At 39.1% G+C, this 22,582-nt stretch overlaps 1 protein-coding gene across 10 annotated transcripts in view; it reads left to right on the forward strand.

Moving 5' to 3' along the window:
* Positions 1–13,802, forward strand: part of tlk1a (tousled-like kinase 1a) — an 83,974-nt gene extending 70,172 nt beyond the window's left edge. For all 10 annotated transcript variants that reach the window (XM_079822045.1, XM_079822050.1, XM_079822048.1 and 7 more), the window contains 9 exons: positions 243–340; positions 621–702; positions 793–884; positions 4,584–4,673; positions 4,766–4,935; positions 6,387–6,522; positions 6,606–6,717; positions 6,863–6,970; positions 12,666–13,802. In XM_079822045.1, the coding sequence (XP_079678171.1) occupies positions 243–340; positions 621–702; positions 793–884; positions 4,584–4,673; positions 4,766–4,935; positions 6,387–6,522; positions 6,606–6,717; positions 6,863–6,970; positions 12,666–12,806 (1,029 nt within the window). In that variant the 3' untranslated portion in view covers positions 12,807–13,802. The remainder of the gene's footprint in view (positions 1–242; positions 341–620; positions 703–792; positions 885–4,583; positions 4,674–4,765; positions 4,936–6,386; positions 6,523–6,605; positions 6,718–6,862; positions 6,971–12,665) is intronic.
* The last annotated feature ends 8,780 nt before the right edge of the window (positions 13,803–22,582 follow it).

A 22,582-nucleotide genomic window follows, 5' to 3' on the forward strand; every position in this document is an offset into this window, starting at 1 on the left:
TTGAGAGAGGTTATTACTGTTTAAAAAAATAATTATTTTCTATTATAATATATTTTAAGATGTAATTTATTCCTGTGATCAAAGCTGAATTTTCAGACTCCAGTCTTCAGTGTCACATGATCCTTCAGAAATCATTTTAATATGATGATTTGCTGCTCAAGAATCATTTGACAACCGTATAGAAACAAAATGACACAAATGTTTTATGTTTATGTATGTTTTCTTTCCCCTTGTATTTGTAGGAGGAGGCAGAGATTCAGGCAGAGCTGGAGAGGTTGGAGAGGGTGCGAAATCTTCACATCCGAGAGTTGAAAAGAATAAACAATGAGGACAGCTCACAGTATGTACCGACACTGATGACATCAGCCTCTGATCTTTTCTTTTTCTTTTCATTTTATTTGCGTCATTTGAACTGGACATTGACTTCTCATATTAACAGCGGTTTCATCAGTTTACTGACTGTACAGGACCCATATTCTACACTTTTGTAGCGTTATGTAAAATGTTGTCCATTATTACTGAAAACATAAATGAGTTTTACATGATTATTTTCCACCCACCCTCCCTTTTTCTCCTGTTTCTCTTTGTTTTTTTTTTTGTTTTTTTTAAACCTTTCTCAGATTCAAGGACCATCCCACCCTGAATGAACGCTATCTGCTGTTACATCTGCTTGGACGGGGTGGTTTCAGTGAGGTCTACAAGGTATCTTTACCCCTCATTTATAACAGAGCCTGATTCATGCTGACCTTTGAGATAGAAACGGATCATTTGATTCATCATTCTGCTCTTCAGGCGTTTGACTTAATTGAGCAACGGTACGCTGCTGTGAAGATTCATCAGCTCAACAAAAACTGGAGAGAGGAGAAGAAAGAAAATTACCACAAGTACGTTCGTCCTCTTTGATGCTGTTCAGGGAAATGTTCGTGATAAATACATCAGTGGCATGCTGTGCGTCACTGCAAGATTGTGAAAGTGAAGTATGCACTTCATAACTTTATAGACAGGGTTGACATGCATGATTTGATGGAAAGGAAACTTTTCAGTATGTTCAGCCAACAGAACATCTTTCCAAAACATTCTCAAAAGACAAAACAATCTGTTGTGAAACAACATTGACAGTGCATCCTTCTAGCCCTCACAGCCTCATTTTCATTCAGATATGCCATCCACCCTGACTGTGCTGTCAACAGAGCTCTATTTAAAGGGATAGTTCACCCAAAAAGTAAAAGTATGTCATTTCCAAACCTGGATGCAGGGTTTCTGCGGGTCTTAAAGAAGTCTTAAAGGAAGAAGTTCACCCAAAAACGAAAATGTGATGTTTTTCTGCTTACCCCTAAGGCATCCAAGATGTAGGTGTCTTCGTTTCTTCAGTAGAACACAAATGAAGATTTTTATCTCCAACCGTTGCTGTGTGTCACTCATATAATGCTTGTCAATGGGGTCGAATTCTATTAGAGTAAAAAAAACATGGACAGACAACTTCAAATTAAACCCCGCGGCTCGTGACGACACATTGATGTCTTAAGACACGAAACTATCGAACGGTATTTATGCAAATATATCACCTCATATCAGATGAACGCTCCAGCTCTGCAGACTACCATCACTTCCCGTGTGTGAGGTCCAAATTCTGTCCGGGTCATAGATATATACATAGATACCGCATTCGAGCGATCCACGCCATGATCCACACAGGTACTAATGAGGTATCTATGTATATATCTATGACCCGGACAGAATTTGGACCTCACACACGGGAAGTGATGGCAGTCTGCAGAGCTGAAGCGTTCGTCTGATATGAGGTGATATATTTACATAAATACAGCTCGTTTAGTGTCTTAAGACATCAATGTGTCGTCACGAGCCGCGGGGTTTAATTTGAAGTTGTCTGCCCATGTTTTTTTCCCTCTAATAGAATTAGTCTCCATTGACAAGCATTATATGAGTGGCACACAGCAACGGTTGGAGATAAAAATCTTCATTTGTGTTCTACTGAAGAAACAAAGACACCTACATCTTGGATGCCTTAGGGGTAAGCAGAAAAACATCACATTTTTGTTTTTGGGTGAACCATCCCTTTAATTTGACCTTAAAATGAAATGTCTTAAATTGGAGCAGAAAGTCTTAAATTCACTATCCTGGCATTAAATTAGGGCCCTATGATTTCTGTGATGCGGAAAATGGGTACAGAAACGCAGAATCCATTCATAAAAATGGAATTTAATGTATAATGCAATGTCACGGAAATTGTCAACTTTTGGATGAATAAATCAAACACAGGACGGCTCAGGACACTTAAAGAGAGTTCACCCACTGTCATTTTCTCACCATCATGTGAGCTAATAGTTCACCCAGAAATGAAAAATAAAAATAGAATTTGTTAATAATAAAACAAAAAATGTAATGTATTTCATAGGGCCCTAAAAATGTATTTCAATAAATTAAATTATTGGTTTCATGATTTCAATTAATTAGACTAATAAAATTTTATTTAACCTTTAAAACAGAAAACAAGATTTCATAGGGCTCTAAATTATATTCTAAAATTAAATTGCATGTACTGCAAAAAAACAGTTTTTTTTTCCCAGCACAATTTTTTAAACATCCTTAAAGGGTTACTATTAAGCTTTGTGTCAGTAGAAACCCGGTAGTATATTCAAATGATCGTGCTTCCCTCCCTCATATCCCCCTGAGACGAGAGAATTATGTATTTAATACCTGGAAAAAAGTCTCAGATGATGCAAAAATCGCCATTTAGTGTCATCTGAGGCTTTTTTGGCCAGAGGCTAGAGACTACAGCCAGTAGTAGGAGCTGGTTCTGCATGTTTTCAACCCGCCCATAGGGGTGGGATCTCGAGTGTAAATGAGCACGGCCGGGCATTCATAACGGAGCGGTGCAGAGGAAAGCGAGTGTTCTCAATGAATTCCTATGAAAGTTAAGCTTCCATAGGCATCAACTGAAAACGCACCAGACTGGACATGCACCGGGAATGACTGTGAGGCCGTGAATGAATGACAATGCGGCCATGAATGAATGCCAGTGAGGCTGTGAATGAATGCCGGGCGGCCGTGCTCATTTTAGTTTCGGTTTAGAATTTGCGCCAATTCCAGGGCGGGTTGCTTGAATTGTGGGTTCATTAACCTATTATTCTTAATGAAAAACACAACAACAAAATGGTACAATGACAAACTCCCTTAAATTGGCACTTTTTGCTTTGAAACCAAATCTTCCTGTATTGAGCAGACACGTTCAGTTTTTAGTCGTCTCTAACTGAACTAAATGATTTAATTACTATAACGACGGTGGGGCGGTGCCATGGTGGGTAAGTGACGTAACCGGTGAGTGTGGCTTGGCAGTGGCCTCGTAGGGCAGCGAAGCAAGTGCATTCTGGGAGTATTGTCTTTCATCCACATGAGCCAGTCTAGAAGGCACCAAATTCTAAAATAATTTCACATTTCTACTACATAAATGACCCAATTTAAATACACATTCATCTTTCCAGCGGTGAAGTACTTTACTTGAGATTCAAAATTAAGAAATTAAGTTTTCTGAGAAACTGAACAAGATGAATTGAGTTTATGCTTAAAACAAGAACAAGTATTTGTCAATGGGTTGGAACATTTATTTTTCATTTGAATTAAGTTGAGTTTTCATGAATCAAGTTGACTCAAGTTTGAATTAAGTTGACTCAAGTAACTGTATCTTGATTTAATAATCTTTTAGATCTTTGCAGTGGAAAACCAGGCAAAATACTGAAGAAAAAAAGAAAGTCATTACCATGACAGTATTTTGTTTGGGAGCAGAGCTATTCAAATATTTAAGCAATTTTTTTGTAAAATGAATTAAAAAAAGTAATTGGAAATTGTATTTTCAAACTTTTAAGTGTTGCTAATACAACTCATTTTCACTTTCTAGACATTTACATTTAGAGAATATATTGCTGTGTTATGCTCCCTTCAATTTATTCTTTCAATTTTCTTTAATTGGTCTTAAAAAAGTCTTAAGCTCTTAAATGTATCGTCATAAAACCTGCAGAAATCCAGTGTATGTTTTTCTTTCTTCTACTGAACATAAAAGAAGATATTTTGAAGAATGTTGCTAATCAAACATTTGACAGTAGCCATTGACTTCTGTAGTATGTTTTTTCCTACTATGGAAGTCAATGGCTACCATGACTGTTTGATTACCAACATTCTTCAAAATATCATCTTTTGTGTTCAGCAGAAGAAAGAAACTCATACAGGTTTGGAACAACTTGATTGTGAGTAAATGATGACGCTAATTAAAAAATTTTGGTGAACTATCCTTTTAACCCAAAAAATCCTGTTAAGGTTTAAGCTGTTTATTTTTAGAGCCAATTCTCTCTTCTTCTTTTTTTTAATGTGCGATTGATATGTGGCAGGCTTGCAGGCTCACATTGTGGTGTGGGGACATTGTTATGTAAGGGTGTATTTCCATGCCAATTGGTATTCTGTACAGAACTTGAAATGTCTGGAAATTTAGCCCGTCTGTCTCTCATGACGCCGGTCGCCTGAGTCTCACCTCTGTTGCCCATGGTAACCTGTGCCTCTCTTCTCTGCAGACACGCCTGTCGGGAATACCGAATACATAAACAGTTGGATCATCCCAGAATAGTTAAACTGTACGATTACTTTTCACTGGACACTGACACGTGAGTTCCAGCCATGCAAATGTCACCAATCAACTATCAAAACGCATCAGTGAGGTGGACGCATGTTACTTTAGGATGTCTGTTTCCTGCAGGTTTTGTACGGTTTTGGAATACTGTGAAGGAAACGACCTGGATTTCTACTTGAAACAGCACAAGCTGATGTCTGAGAAAGAAGCTCGCTCTATCGTCATGCAGATCGTCAATGCTTTACGATACCTGAACGAGATCAAGCCACCCATAATACACTATGACCTCAAACCCGGTGAACACACATTCTTTCTCTTTTCACTGCTCTCTAACACTCAAATATGCAGACTGTTTGACTTTTGCCTGTCTCCCTTCACTAGGGGTGGGGTCGGTTCACATGAATTTGCGTTTCTATCTTCTAACGATTTGAATCGATTAAAACATTTCATCTGTCCGTCTGTTAATAACGTGATGTTGATGGAACAAAGAACAATGTAGCTCCCGGACAGTTTAGAGACCGCACAGGCTTTCAACAGGGGATGAATGAAGCTCATTTGGCGACATCAGTTCCATATCAGTGTTGTAACTAATAGAAAATAGCCTTACATAATGTATAATTTCTTAATTACTTTACACACGAGAAGCGCGTTTGACTCCTAAGCGGTTTCGGTGGTAACTAATAATACCTGCTTGTAAAAGCGAAGTATCTGGGGCGAAATCACAAAATATTGAGAATGCAACAGCGTATATTATATTTGTCCAACTCGAAATGATTGGCCAATGATCGTAACCAGCTGATAATCACATATTTTGATTATGCAAAAGTGTGAGAGGCGGATATGAAAGGCCGAGCAACAATGGCGTCTCAGTCTCCAGCGGGCTTGAGTAAAATAATAATGAGGTTACAAGGTGTGCACAATTTAAACTACCTTATGAAATAACACCACTAACAGTAGCTGCTGCTCTCCTTCTACTCTCTTCTGAACTCTTCCCTCTCCCCATTAAAGCTCCTGGTGAAGGGTTGTCAGATGATATCACAATAAAAAAAGCAAAATAAGCCCCTTAAAATGCAATGTATAATAAGCAGACATGGCAAAACTGTGATGGATGGATGGATAAACAATATAACTAGTATTACCAAGATTCTAAAAATTCAAAGGCAGAACATTTTATTTATTATGAATAAATAGTTCTATATAAAATATTTAGATATTATAAATAGATTGAAGTAAAACTATAACATGAGATTGAAAAATAATAATTCAACACAACATTAATTAAAGTTTAATTGAGTTGTATTTAATATCAATCAATTGGGGGCACATGTTCTCTTATGAGGAGGGTTTCAAGGGCAAAAAATTATGAAATTCAAAAACAAGTTTGGAGTGAAATTTAAAATAAAATCTATGCTTATCAAATCGAAATTTGATTCGATATTGAAAATGTATCAAATTGTGAGATTCCAAAAGATTCCCACCCCTACACATCCCACACATTTCTTCTCATCAATGTTGAAAAATGTTGTACTGCTTTATATTTTTGTGGAAATCATGATACATTTTTTTTTTTAGGATTATTTGATGAATAGAACGTTTAAAAGAATCAAATTTAATTGAAATTCTGTCACTTTTGGTCAATTTAAGCTCAAGCTTTTAAACCACATATTTGAAGGGTATAACAAAGATAATCCAGTACAAGGAATGTATGTTCTTGTGTTTATTTCTGTGTGTGTGTGGTTGTGTACAGGGAATATTTTGCTGGTAGATGGAACTGCATGTGGAGAGATAAAGATCACAGATTTCGGCCTGTCTAAAATCATGGACGACGACAACTACGGAGTAGATGGAATGGACCTGACATCACAAGGGGCAGGCACTTACTGGTAACACACTCGCAAATACACTCATATTTTGGCTTTTGCCTTTTAAAGCATGTAGCTCAGTTGTGTCTTGTTGTGGCTGTAAGGTACCTACCCCCTGAGTGTTTTGTGGTGGGTAAAGAGCCTCCAAAGATCTCCAATAAGGTGGACGTCTGGTCTGTCGGGGTCATATTTTTCCAGTGCCTCTATGGAAGAAAGGTGAGGAGCAGTTCTCGTAAATGGTACTGATAATATTCCCATTTATTCCAAGTTAAAGGGTTAATAGGGGAATATCATCTGTCATTTTCCTCATTTCTAGTTCAAAAGCGAGAATAACCATGCAATTTCTGATTTGTTTTTCTAGCCATTTGGCCACAATCAGTCCCAGCAGGACATCCTGCAGGAGAACACCATCCTGAAAGCCACAGAGGTTCAGTTCCCTTCCAAACCTGTTGCCAGCAACGAAGCCAAGGTAATCAGGAATATAATACTGATTGAGATTAATGGGTGTTTGACATGACATATCACAGCATTTTCTGCAGTGTGACATGCTAAACTTCATCTGGAACAGTGGCTCTCAGCCTTTATGACTCCAGTGCCTCCTCCACTGTCCACAGCAATATTCAAAAGCCTGACACTCCTAGTTTCTGTAAATTGAATGTTCTTCAGGGGTTCTGCTCTTTTTAACCAATGTATTTCCTTTTCCAGTCTTTCGTGACCAAGGAATTTTAAAATATTATTTACTCGATTTGTATATCCTTTATAAAAATGCCCATGGCGTTTTAAGATTTCATCAAACACTCTTTTAAAAGTAGGATATCTCGTGTATCCAGGTTTTCCAAGAACTGTTTGAATACTGGTTCTTCAGAGTGCTTGAAGGGGTGAATCAAAATAAGAAACATATTTATTTTAGCCTATTTTTATTGCTTCTTTTGTCTTATTTAAATCACTTGAGGCCCCATAGTGAACCACTGATCTAAACTGTTTATGCCATTTCCTTCATACATTATTATGCTTGCAGTTGTTATTAGCTGACATTTATTGAGAGACTATATGGAATATTTGTGCTTTTAATCATTTGTCTTCACTGAAAGGTGATTTAAGAATGCTGAGAAATGGTTAGCAGTTACAGCACCTAAAATATCAACTTAACCTTAAACATAGATGTAACTCAAATCTTGATGAAATTTCCATGTCTCAGTTACTTGTCAATTCTGCACATGCAGTAGTGCTAGATTAGCAAAGCCCCATTCACCAGCCCTGCCAGTGACTTTGTCATGATTTGAAGTCAATCATGGCCGTTCCAAGTGTTTTAGCTCTTAATATTTTTTAGGGGTGCCACCTTTGCCACGGTTCGGTTCATGTCACGGTTTTGGGGCCACGGTTTGGTTCTGTTTGCTGTGGAGTCAGGGTTCATGGCGGGCACCAGCAATAACCTAGATTCACTTTTTACTTAATAATAACAACAGCAATAATTTAACTTTATACATTGGCTTCACGTTTTATTTAGAGCAGTGAGCATACCTGAGGAAACTAAAATTGAAATAAATGTCTGCTCTGTAGACTAGTCAGAAATAATCTACTCATTTTATCATTTACCATACTGATTAAAAAAAAACATTCATTTATTTCATAAAAATGGATGACACACACAAGTAATGTCCCACTTTAGCCAACTTAACAAACACATAAATTGTATGAATATGACTAATACTGATGAAAGGCCTGTAAGTTAAAGCTATTAAATAGCAGTTTTTGCCTCCACGCTAATTAAAAAATAAACAAAATAACAAAGTGAAAATAAAGTGGCATTTTGGGGTTATGGAAACAACAGTTACCATGGCGATTGCACAATAGCCCACATCATGAACTGTTAATGAAACGTGAAAACTGCTCCTGATGAATAGAATGAACATCACACCTGCATGCCTTCCCAGCTCACACACTTCAAACCAGTTACGGGATTTATTGGTACTTTACTTTTATTTCATGACTTACAAATTGACAACGTAACGTTGTATGCTCGTAGTTTCTCTTGAGCTTTATATAAGCTTTATATATTTTTATTTTGTAACAAGCTATGAAAATGACGATGTTACTGGTACTCCAAGGTAGCATTTTGCCTACCTGGCTAAATGGGGAAACTGGCTCTTGTCCTTCCACCATGCAGCTTGAGCGATCGCCCAAGTCACGTGACATGCACTTGGAAGACAAAAGTTAGTGTATACTTTTGTAAGTATATTATTACAATATTTAGTAAAAATACAGCTCTTATTAATTGTTAAAAGTTTACTAATTACTATTTAATCAAATGTCAATTAAGAAAAAAAAGAAATTTCGTGGCATAAGGTGACGTGAGAGCTTTTTCGTTTCGGTACGAATATCGTTAAACCCCTAATATTTTTGGTAGACTGCACATGTTTTTTTAAAAATGTGATAACAAATGAGATCTATTGATGGTAAAACTAAGATATTGTAATTTGACTAGGAATTTGTTTTCTGAAAAAGTAACATTATGCCGTTGGAGTGTTATATAAACTACAGCAGTGCTAGTGCTTACAAAGTCTAACAAAATACTATTTATACTGCCAAAAAATTCCAAAATGTCATTCAGATAATAATTTTTTTGCCCCGATAATGAACATTATACAGAGAAAAAATGTAATATGAACTGGATTAGCACTGAACGGCTACAATAATCGGCTATCACATAATCAACAAGAATGATCAATGTATGACTCAAACTCACAGAATGTTTTTATATTATATCCATCTGTTTGGTTTCAGATAAATCATATAGAACTGTGACTCATAATTTCTCTGTTCTGTCTTGTCTGCACTCATGATGGGTGACGTTTGAGCTCCACTGACACATTCTTCTCCCCTATTGGCTGTTGCTCCTAAAGGTCGTTCTGCATTTGCATAAAATTAAACATATCTCAACTTTGTGTCACTCGACTTGCCTTCATCCTGTCACAAACAGTCACTGTCACCCATACAGCCGGAATTCACCATTTCTCCGTTGAAATTGAATGAGATATCCTTTATAGAAAGGCCCATGGAGTTTTAAGATTTTATTAATCACTCTTTTAGAAGTAGGATTTAGCTTTTTTTAAAGTGTGTGACTTGTGCCATAGTGGACCTCCTGTTGTTTCGGACCAGACGGGATAGCTTTCGTTGCCCTCGTGCATTGATGAGCCTTCGGTGCCCTTCGCCTGTTTGTGGTTTCTCTCCTCGGACCACTGTTGGTAAATTCTCAGCACTGCTGACCGGAAACAAACCACGTGCCTTGCCGTTTCAGAGATACTCTGACCCAGTCGCCTTTCCATAACAATTTGGCCCTTTTCAAAGTCGCTCAGATCTTTATTCCTGCCCATTTCTCCTGCTTTCAACATGTTGATTGCAGAACTGATAGTTTGCTCTCCATCTACTCAGACCTTAATGTGTGGACCTTTGTTTGAGATTATCAACGATGTTCGCTTCACCTGATTTTGAAACACAAACTGATGAGCCAAAACCAGTCAATTGTCCCTTTTTTGTTCTGATTTCTAAAATATAATTTCTAAAAATAAATGCATCATACCTACAGAGGGAGAAGTCAGCCAGTGAAGCAAAAAGTGTTGTTCATTTTACACAACTGAATGAATTCAAGGCACATATTTTCACTAGAAAAAAATGTCTACTATAAGCGAGTCTCTTTTGAACTTGACTAAATTAATAAGTTTGTGCTTTCATGTCACTCAAAACCGCATCAGATAAGGGAGCGTGCATACCTAGGTACATATCCACCAGCACATGCAGGAGAAAACTTCTTGTCTTAGCACCTATGCACAGCAAGCAGGAAGAGGTGATGACACTGAGCAGTCCAAGTAGAAGGAACAGATCTACACACAACTGAGGAGTGTATTTACCTGGGCAGAACCGTTCAACATGACGGAGGAGGAGGTGACATCAAGAACTGTCTCAGCAAAGTCAGAAAAGGCTTTAGTATGTTGAACAATGTGTGGAGGTCCTGTCAATATAGCACCCACACTAACCTGAGACTTTACCAGAGCTGTGTCCTTTCACTACTTAATGGCTCTGAATGTTGGAGAATGACAGAAAACAACCTTTCTAAATTGTCAACCTTCCACACGAAGAACCTCCAGAAAATTCAGCAAATCTTCTGGCCCAAAACCATCTCTAACCAACAACTACTCACCCAGTGCAAGCAAGAAAAGTATGGACACAATCATGGGATCATGAGTTGACGATGGATTGGACATGTTATCCAGAGGGTACATCACCTGGATTGCCCTCTTCTGGACACCATAGGGTAAATAAAAGAGTGGAAGACCCAAGAACACCTGACGTTGAACAGTGGAAGCAGAACTGTAATCTTATGAAATTGATGTTTCAGCCTCAAATTATTTAAAAGCATGCGTGTTTATTTTAGCTCTTCCGTCAGTGAAACAACACACTACAGCCTATTCAACATTTAAACGATTATCAGTAAATAATGGTAACCTAAAGAATATAAGAAAATGAAATATTAGTTAAAAAAAAAAATCCTAGCAAAGATGCGTCATATACCACTCGGCGCTTTGAGATGATTGTGGGACACGAGCTGGATAGACACCTTCTTTTCGAAATATCTTTGTATTCATGTGTTCTCCTGATGTTACAAAGCAACACTTGTTGTAAAAGGTCTGAAGAGCGAATTTTATCTTCCATAAGATCAAGACATTTAGGCAATGTTTGATTATTCCAGTTCAAATAAACTTGACGCGTTTCACTCACAGTATTAAATAAAGTTTGAAGTAAAAAGGTATTCGTCCTACAGTGTTTTTTATACTTTCCCACAGTAAAGGATGTGAATAGTTATAATAGACTTAATTATAAGCAAACGAAAGGAAGAAACGTTTATAATCCCCTGCGAAAATGGGTACGGCGCGAGTGAAGATTTGGGAAAAGAAACGAGATGTCCATGTCCAGTGGGATAAAATGGACTAGGCCTATTGTTAACATTCGCGCAAAATCGGGTGACCAGATCGCAAAACAGATTTAAAAAAAGCTGACAACTCTCAAATTGGCCTCAGGCTATGGATTCATGCCGAATGAGAGAGGTAGGCTATGTTTTCATGGCTGCGATGTAACATTTAACTGCTAATTTATTTCCTTTGTAGGCTAAACAAAGCTTTGTGAAACAGCATTCACATAAAAAACACTGGGTTAGTAAAAATAACGAAATTACATAAATAAATACTATTTTCTACTTAAAAAATATAAAGACTCTTGTTAAAGTCCTCATGAAATCAAAATGGATCTTATTTACTTTGTTAGCACACATTACAGGTCTTAGGGTGACCAATTAATCTGTGCAAGTTAATACACAGAAAAAAATAGTTTGCCGTGGTAATCTTTAACCAAAATCTGAAAAGTAACTTCAGGTCTTGAATGGCGTTCCCTTTCCGATGACGACTGTGTGACGGCTTGGGTTTGAATATCCTTAACCACTCCCCTCCATCCGTTAGTCCGCTATGAGGAGGAGCGCTGAAGTGAAACCCTGCCCTCTGTTCAATATTCCGCTTCACTAGGAAATACTTCACAGCACTGAAATAAAATCAGTGGCAACTTCCGGTTCACCGGGACTTTAAGTGGAAGGAAGCTACTTTTTTCCCCTCGCGTGCAACCCAGCACGGATGAGTCATTATTTGGGTTAGTAAAATAATGAAATTATAGTTTTTAAGTAGAAAATAGTATTTATGTAAAGAGATATAGTAAATTACCCCCCAAACGACGATATCATCGTCCATCGCGATGTTTTATTGTAAACATTGTCAACTGCCAATTTAGGGGACATCGCCCAACCCTAGCTTACGTTAACAGTTGGATTATAAACCCATTTGTTAGATATTAAATATGGTCTGAAAAATCTTCAGAGAATTTTGTCTGGAAAAGTTAATGGGAAATGTGTTGGAACTCTGTGACGGCAGCTTGTTTTATTTTCAAAATGTGAACAAAGTTAAAATTGCTGAAAACTGTGACAAATGTGTCTGTTTGACAAACCATTAATTGCTGTTGTGGCAAAAGCATATTTTCTTAGGCGCACACATTATATTATGCAAAAACTGAGGGACATCATGACTTTTGCGTATGTAATAAATGTCACGTTGCTGTTTTTGTAGGCATTCATCCGCCGGTGTCTAGCCTACAGGAAAGAGGACCGGTTCGATGTGCACCAGCTGGGCAGCGACTCCTACCTGCTGCCTCACATAAGACGGGCCAGTTCGTCAGGAACCCTGGCGCCAAACTCCGCCTCCTATTGACGACTTGCACTGAGCGCTCTGACTGACAGCCCGACCGGCCAGCGTCTGATCGCCCTACCCTAGGGCAGGCGGGACCCTTTCCAGGCAGCCATGAGGAAAAGAAGCTGGCTTCCTCAACTCGAGGAGGCTTGTGTTGAATTATCGTGAGATTTGGGTTTACTAAGAAAAGTGTTTGGGAAGAAAATGAAGAAAAATAAAGCATGAATATTTAGACACGTCACAATAAAGTCACTGAAGAAAAAGAATGCCTTGCGAGGACTCAATAGGGCACAGCTACTGTTAACTACTATGAAATGGGACAGTTGTCGCTTGGTTTTTCACACGGTTGCCTCCCAGTTCAAAGAGGAGAGACCTGGCGAACCCCTATCAGTTCCCATGGTCTCTGCTGGCTTTCAGTCAATTAAGGATTTCGTTGAAGAGCCTACATTCAGAGTTACTGTAACTGCCGTGCAAAGGTTTCATTCTTCACTCTGTAGTAATGTTATGTGGTACAGACAACAGTGTTAGCTTTCCTTGCTTTGTTCAACTAGCTATGAGAATGTAATTCTAGCAAACAGAGAGGCTACTGGCACACTAGGCCCAGGCAGCGTACTAATGTTAAATGCACAAAATAACCAAATGTAGATGAATGGCAATGTACAGAATCCTATGCAGGATGAAATAAAAGAATCCCCTCCGGAGAATTCATGTATATTTGTTGTACAGGACCTTAATTTCAGATATTAACTTTCAGCAGATTCGTTCTGTACAGAGGTTTAACATTTTGCCCTTTTTTCTTGTAAATTTGGTTTCCTGGTGTGTTTTTTGATTTTTGCTGCTTTGATGTTGCTCTTTTTCAAACCGCTGTATAATGTACTTTGGGTATAAATTGTACAGTCCTGTTAAAAGAATTGCAAATAAATGCCAGGAAGCTCCATTCGGTGCAGTGTGTGAATTCGGACAACAGTCTGTAGCGCCACCCGCTGGCCTTGTGAAGTAAAGCCCTGCGCATGCGTCAAGAGTTGATCAAATGTCCATTATTTTCTGTGGGGTAAGATAAGCCACACCTCTTCCTAGTAAAATGTAATCAGATCAATCTATATGTAGTGGAAATGTATTTGTGCTAAAATATATTTATGTTTATTATGTCATACGTTGGTGACTTAACACGGAAAAACAAGGATTTGGCAAAAATTCATGCCTCAGGGCACTATTGTATATATATGGAAAAGGCTTGTCCACACTTCAAAATGAATCGTTCATTCTGCTATGGCATGGGATTGAAAGATAAACTGAATGTGTGGCCCCACCAGTGGCGCTTGCTATCATAATGTTATTAAACAGCCTATTTTGATGGATTATACAAAGAATTATGCAAAGAAAGTCACCATTGTGGCCGATTTTTAACCATAAACCAGCCCCACATTATTTTATTTTTTAATACAGATTGTGTCTAACCCCTGTTTTCACAGACGAGGCTTTAACTAGTCTCAGACTAAAATGCATGTTTGAGCTGTCTTGAAATATGTCAGTGCCATTGTTTTGTCTCAAGATGCACACCAGTAATGATTTACTAAGGGCTATAAGAGCTACTTAAATGTCTTAATTGAACTAAGTGCTAATCCTGGCTTAATCTAAGCCCTTTTTGTGAAACCAGGCCAAATTAAGTAAGTCAAAAATTGCTTACAGACGGTACATAATAAACCTTACCAGATTGCAAACACTCTTTAAAATGAAAGGTTTAAAGGGGGTTCGAGGTGGCTCACCCTGAGCTCATGACAATTTCATGAAACGTTTGTATATATGAGAACTGAAAACAACAATAAAAATGATTAGACATTTTAATCATTACGCACAATTAACAGGACAATTTTGATACTCACAAAAGTTAAAATATTCTTGTTATAGGTTCAGCTGTATTTATAAAACTACAATGTAGACCAAAGTGTACAATAAGAACAAACGTTACATACAGTTGCAAGAAAAAGTATGTGAACCGCTTGCAGTAAAATGAGAATAATGTTAACAAAAATGCTGTATTTTTTATTTCGTGCTGTCCTGAATATGATATTTTACATAAAAGATGTTTGCATATAGTCCACAAGACAAAAACATAGCTGAATTTATTAAAATGACCCTGATCAAAAGTTTATGAACCATTATTTCTCAATACTGTGTCGATTCCCTGGATGATCCACGGCTGTGTGTGTGTGTGTGTGTGTGTGTGTTTTGTTTCTTCAGAAAAATCCTGCAAATTCAGTTTTCCAGCATCTTTTGTATATTTGAATCCTCTCCAGCAGTGACTGTATGATTTTGAGATCCATCTTTTCACACTGAGGACGACTGAGGGACTCAAACACAAACTTTAAAAAAGCTTCAAACATTCACTGATGCTCCAGAAGGAAACACGACGCATTAATGCTTCCTTCACGTGCTATCGGAAATTGTATAATTCCCACTTCTGAAGTCGGGATTACGAGCTCATCGCATTCGAAATGGAAGGGCGTTCATGTGCAATTTTTACCTAGGAAACTCGTATTTACAATAATTCTGAGAGCACGCGTGAAGGCAGCATAAGAGCCGGGGGGTGAAAACTTTTTTAATTTGAAGATCAAGGTAAATTGTACTCAATTGGTCTTCCAGGAAACATGCATGTATCTTCTGTTGCTTCTGAAGAGCAGTACTAAATTAATAAAATTGATATTTGTACAAAATAAGAACAAATTTGACATCTTCATCCTGTTCAAAAGTTTTCACCCCCCGGTTCTTAATGCCTTGTGTTTCCTTCTGGAGCATCAGTGAATGTTTGAAACTTTTTTTTAAGTTTGTGTTTGAGTCCCTCAATCGTCCTCAGTGTGAAAAGGTTGATCTCAGAATCATACAGTCACTGCTGGAAAGGGTTCAAATATACAAAAGATGCTGGAAACTAAATTTGCAGGATTTTTCTGAAGAATGTTGGGCAGTTTAACTGCTCAGGACAAACAAGAGACCCGAGAACAACCATCACAAAACACACACACAGCCGTGGATCATCCAGGGAACGACACACAGTATTAAGAATCAAGGGTTCATAAACTTTTAAACACGGTCATTTTAATAAATTCAGCTATTTTTTGTCTTGTGGACTATATGTAAACATCTTTTATGTAAAATATCTTATTCAGGACAGCACTAAATAAAAAATAACATGCATTTTGTATGATCGCTCTTATTTAGTTAAAATTATTCACATTTCACAGATTCTGCAAGCGATTCACATACTTTTTCTTGCCACTGTACAATATACCAATTATATCAAATTACACAATCAAAATAAATTCATAATCCCATATGCTTCAAATGCTAGGGAAAAGAACTGCATGAAAGAACTCATTGAATGGTACACTATTCTATAACATTTCAGCAGCGATAGAAATAGCACGTTCACTATAGATTCATTTACATTTAAAGGGTTAGTTCACCCAAAAATGAAAATTCTGTCATTGATTACTTACCCTCATGTCGTTCGACACCCGTAAGACCTCCGTTCATCTTCAGAACACAAATGAAGATATTTTAGTTGAAATCTGATGGCTCTGAAAGGCCTCCATTGACACAATGGCACGGTTCACTCTCAAGACCCTTAAAAGGTACTAAAGACGTCATTACAAAGTCCATCTCACTACAGTGGTTCTAAAATAACTTAGCGTTATGAATCAGTGAGTCGAATCATGATTCGGATCGCGTGTCAAACTGCCAAACTGCTGAAATTTGGAGATTCAAACTGCTGAATCGACTCACTGATTCATAACACTTCGAAGCTTCATGATGCTTTGTTTTGAAATCGTCATCACTATGTAAGTCGTTATTTAGGGTTTTTTTGCGCACAAAAACTATTCTCGCCGATTCATAAAGTTATTGTAGAACCACTGTAGTGAGATGGACTTTGTAACGACGTCTTTAGTACCTTTTAAGGGTCTTGAGAGTGTAAAGTGCCATTGTGCCAATGGAGGACTTTCAGAGGCATCAGATTTCAACTAAAATATTTTCATTTCTGTTCTGAAGATGAACGGAGGTCTGACGGGTGTCGAACGACATGAGGGTAAGTAATTAATGACAGAATTTTTATTTTTGGGTGAACTAACCCTTTAAACTGGAGATTACATTTCTCTCTTTGATTTTGGTTCTATGGCCACCAGAGGCAGCGCTTCACACTCGATGTTATCTCTCGTGCTCATGCACAGCTAGAGGCTGCCTCCGAAATCTCATGCTTACCTTCTAGTGGGCGAAAAACAGTGACACAAGAAGTATGTCCGATTCACAGTACTGATAAATGAGTTGGCAAAAAGTCCCGTATGACCTATTACTTCCGGAGAGATTCTGAAGTGTACATACGATGCACACTTTACTATCCCATGAGGCCACGGGAGACGATTTGTGAATGACAGTGAAGCGGCGAACTGACACTGGTTGATCACATAATCATGACAACATGGAGGATGTAGTACATCCAGATTACATTCATACTACACACACTGATACTATATAGACCACTTGTTAATGGTCGTTAAGTAAGTATTCAAAATAAGTACCTACTCAAGGGAGAATGCGATTTTGGACGCAGCCAGAGGCTAATAGCAACAGTCATCACATGACCTGGAATGTCATCATGGGGATCTCCCCTATTTAACCCTCTGATGTCCAACAAAGTTACCCTACAATCTTCCGCATGTATGCAAAGATGGCAGGTCGAAAGAAAACTCATTCAGAATACCTCGGATTCCGTCCTTCACAAACATTTTGTTGGGGTCGTCTGTAGGCTGCAGCGGACTGAGAGACAAGCATCGTTTAGTTTCCAAAACATGTATTAGTGGCATCTAAGAGTAGTTTCGCTCTATAGAAAAGCCATAGTGATTGTTATCTTGATAAGCCATTGTGCTGGTCAGTGAGAGTTTTTTCATAAGTAGCATTCGTACAGATTGTCGGCCATTATATAAAATATTTTGTCATTATGTTGTCATTAGTGTTTTTGCTCTTTACCTTTGCAATTCTTAGGCCCGTTTCAAAGAAACATTTGGATTCTCTGACTGCCCGCTCCACTTTCATAATGCATTTAGGGGCAGACGTGGCCTAATGGTTAGAGAGTCTGACTTGTAACCCGAAGGTTGCAAGTCCGAGTCTCTGGTCCGGCAGGAATTGTCGGTGGGGGGAGTGAATAACCAGCGCCCTCCTCCACCCTCAATGCCACGACTGAGGTGAGACCCTTGAGCAAGGCACCGAACCCCCAACTGCTCCCCCCACGCCGCAGCAATATGGCTGCCCACTGCTCCGGGTGTGTGTTCACGGTGTGTGTGTGCGCACTTGGATGGGTTAAATGCAGAGCACAAATTCCAAGTATGGGTCACCATACTTGGCCACACATCACTCAACTTTATAGGCCTATATTTGCCAACCGATCTGACTAAATAAATGGAAACCGATAAGAAGATCCTGATCGTGGAAACTAATAGCAGAGTTGAGTAAGATTGCAATCTTAACTAGATTGACATATTTGAAAGACAAGGTCTTTTCTTCAGATCAGGCAATTGACAGATGGTTCTGGGTTGTTGCTCATTTGTTGCTATATGCTTGCTTGGGTGCTCTGGGTAACCTTCTGTAATACCCACATACAGACATTCCCTCATTGTTCATAACAAGTCTCAGAAGTCTTAAATCCCAGTGCTTTTTGTGCTTTTGTAGCTCTTAAACTTGAGGCACTAAAACTTGTCATCCAGGTAGTATTATTATCTTTCTTTCAATCGGCCTGTATTTCGGTCTTTCGGCGCCGGCCACAACAACTTGGCCAGGCTTTTCGGTCCCTGGCCAGTCCCATCCCGTCTCTGCCGATGTCTTGTCTCAGCGAGTCCCGCCACCGGGTTGCCCAGGGGCCTCATTTAAAAACGTTGCGTACGCACAAAAGAAGGCGTACACCGCTCTCTACGCAATAATTGGTATTTATAAAAAGCAAACTTGACGGGAAAATGTGCGGTCCTTCACGCAAGCTCTGACCCAGGCGTACGCACAAAAACGGGTGAAATGAGAAATGGCGACACCATCGGCAGATGGAAGAAACACGTGAAAGTGTGTGAAACTGCAGACCGTTGTGTAAAAGAAATGGCAATACTGCCTCTCATAAATAATGAAGACTTCACAAAGCAAGTCTTACAATTAACAGCCTACACGAACACCCGTTTGATCGATCTGCAGTGTAAAACAAACAAAATCAAACGAAAATTACAACAGAAATGAAAATGAACACATATTTGCAAAAAGAAAAATGAAATATGTTCTGCAATAATATTGGCATGTTATGCAATTCATCCTCACAAATAATATGGTAAACAGAACAAAATAATGTACAAAACTGCTATTCTCGTCAATGTGTCCGTCTGGCAGAGCAGATATAGATAGATAGATAGATAGATAGATAGATAGATAGATAGATAGATAGATAGATAGATAGATAGATAGATAGATAGATAGATAGATAGATAGATAGATAGATAGATAGATAGATAGATAGATAGATAGATAGATAGATAGATAGATAGATAGATAGATAGATAGATAGATAGATAGATAGATAGATAGATAGATAGATAGATAGATAGATAGATAGAAAGCTGCAAGACATTACATTTGCACTGAACTATTTCCCATTTCCACGTAGATTATAACCGACATCTGTAGCTTGTCAGATGCAATTAAATGGATGGAAATAAAATGCCCCATCACAATGCGTAATGATGCACAATGGCTGATCTTGCGCTCTTAGAAGATGTGGCAAATGGAAGGATTCGGAGTGAATGCATCTTCAGACAGCAAGAAGACACACTCTGGCGATGGAGCGTTAGACGCTTTTTTGCCTCGACTTTGATGTCCGACCATTTCTTTTTTATTTCGGCCATGGTCCGAGGTTGTGAGGCTACAGCATTTACGGCATCAGCAACCTTTTGCCACTCAAGTGCCTTTTTGGCATTAGCAATGCCCACACTGTGCCCTCCAAAACAACATTTTTCTCCTCTTTTCCACCTCGCCAACGATAACTTCTACTTCACATTGAGTGAAGTTACGTTTTTTTGATTTCCTCTCTGTGTCTGCCATGATTTCGCAAATGATGAATATTAACTTGTGGGCATTTCACGGACTATTTATGGGCAACTATGGACGTGACATGACAAAAGCTGCGCTACATTTAGAATTGATTGTGATTTATTAAAGGAAAACTGCGTAGGATGTGCGTGCGCATGGTTTTATAAATCCGAATATTTCTGTGCGTACGCACGTCCTATGTTTCATCCGTACGCCACTTCTGACGCAAATCCTACGCAAAGTTTTATAAATGAGGCCCCAGGTCTTTTTGATGTCGAGAGGTCACGCCCCGTGTCCATCGCCCGTCCGACATCCATATTATAATAATATAATATTATTATAATATTAATAAGCTCTTCTTCATTTAGTCATGATAGACCTACTCTAACGAGTTCATAATATGGATGAGCGCGAAAGCATTTTTTTAAACTCTCCTTTTGTGGTCCAAAAAGAAAGAAGGGAATACAGCATTAGATCAACACCAGGGGTGAGTAAACAATGAGTTAATTTCTGGGTGAACTAACCCTTCAATTAATTATAGTGGAGGCCAGAGTGTTCTCACTCAGGTTTCAGGAGTACTGTTGTGGCAGGATCGAACAATTAAGCCTGGCCACTTTACAGGAGTATGGTGGGCATGCTGTGGGAGCAGAGAGCTTCCAGGCTAGCTGCAATAGAAGGACTCTTGACCTCAGATGTGCTACCTCTGCAGCACAAAGTGATGTCTAAGCACAAGAGGATGGAAGCAGTGAGTACCTGTAAGGAGGATACTTTAGACAAGAGAGAATAGATGCATTGACCTCAGAGTTTGCCCAGATTGGTGAGGCACTAGCACCTGTAATGGAAAATCCCACCAGGGAATCACCCATTTCTGACGATGTCATGTCTATATTAGCCCTTGCCAATGCAGGAAGCAGAATCTCATGGCCTGGGTCAGATACCTAAAGTTCGTTTAGGTTCGTTCGGTTCGTTGGCTCTTTCATTCTCTCAACAGAAGAGGCTTGGAGACCTAATGCTCTCTGCCCACAGCCTCAGTGCATTAATCACGGATGATCTTCTTATTCGGACATACAGTACAGCAGCACGCATTGGCTGTATTCGCTCTCCCATCTTATGTTTGCGTTATCTCAGTCTATCCAATCTATGGGGGTGATCTTTCAGCCCAAAGCCCAAGTGATGCTACATTGCAAATATTTGCATTCATGTCAAGAGAATTATGTAATTATGTCAACACTTACTCAAGCATGCCCTCAAGTCTGACTAGCACAGTCTCCACAGTCAGAAGCTTGTTGGAGGACACTTTATGACCTCCCAGTTGTCCCAGGCAAACTGTTTGGTTACACAGCACGTTTGAGCTTCTCAAGATTCAATGAGGTTCATTCTCATGTGTTACGCAGCACGTTTGAGCTTCCACAAGAACCAATGAGGTTCATCCTGACACAGCAAACTCTGGAACGCAGCATTCAGATGAATAAGACCAGGCAGCACTTAGCAGACCTAAGATAAGCTCCATCCTCTCAATTTTGACAAATGTCTTGGGGGGAATTTTCCTACCTGGTCGCAGCATTTATCACATTCAGGTGCTGCAAACAGGAGCCAACCAAGGCATCTAGATCAACTCTTGAGCATGGGAACATTTAATTCAGGCTTTAAAGGGTCATGAAACCCCCCTGCTGCAGCTGGGTTTTTTCACACCTTCGATTTGAAAAGGCTTCCAAAAAGGGCCGTGGTCAACTGCGAAAAGGAGGGATGGGTATTGTGTGGAAAGAGGGAATGGTTTGCATAAATAGGGGAGTGTCATTAGGCACATTAAAATTAGCAAACCGGCATTGCACAGACACAGGTGATAGCAATACCTACAGCAGCAGTTACAGCGGTTCTGAGACATGTTCTTGGTTCACACGTTGGCAATGTTTACAACAGAGAGATGAGGGATGAGTACAGCGAATGAGAGAGCTCTGAGATCATAAGTGGCGTGCAGCAGGAAGAACAGACAGAGATCGCTCGAATGTCATTCAGCTCTTCAGATCAGCATAGGCTAATTCAGTGAGAAATTAAAATAAATGTTATTCTGTATGACGAAATATTTTGCAAACGTGATAATAAATCTATATTTGTCCAAATATGCACACTGTTTGGAAAGTTGAACAACGCGCCGACGTGGTTGTGCTCTCATGAGAAAACATGAACCACCCATGAACACAGTCTCTACATGCTTGCGATGCGATAGAGGAGTGGGGGCCCACGGAGATGTACTCGGCAGGGAAGCCTCACTGTAATCCTCAGGTCACCCAGGCTTATCAGCCAAAGTAGCCCCTTTTCTGGTGCCCCAGAAAAGAAACTAGATCGGGGTATAAGCGAAGGGACGCAGTAACGTCAGTGACTGACGACGCGCACTGGAATTCCTGTGACAACCCGATAGATAGAGTAAATCTATATTTGTCCAAATATGCACACTGTTTCACTCAGAGACCGAACACATGCGGGTTAGTGCATGTCTGTGACCACAAATAAAACGGAGAAGACGTGGCTTTTGATTCTTGTTGATATTTCATTAAAAGTATTGTTGATTACAGATCGGTTATTTTGCACCCCTGACATAAATTAAAAAATTAATGTCAACGCTTGCAGGTTCGCCGTGCGATTCCTCAAGTTCATTTTACTTTACCGAACCTTTAGCAATGGCTTCC

The sequence above is a fragment of the Gobio gobio genome (genome assembly GCF_949357685.1).
Source record: "Gobio gobio genome assembly, chromosome: 7".
NCBI lineage: Eukaryota > Metazoa > Chordata > Actinopteri > Cypriniformes > Gobionidae > Gobio > Gobio gobio.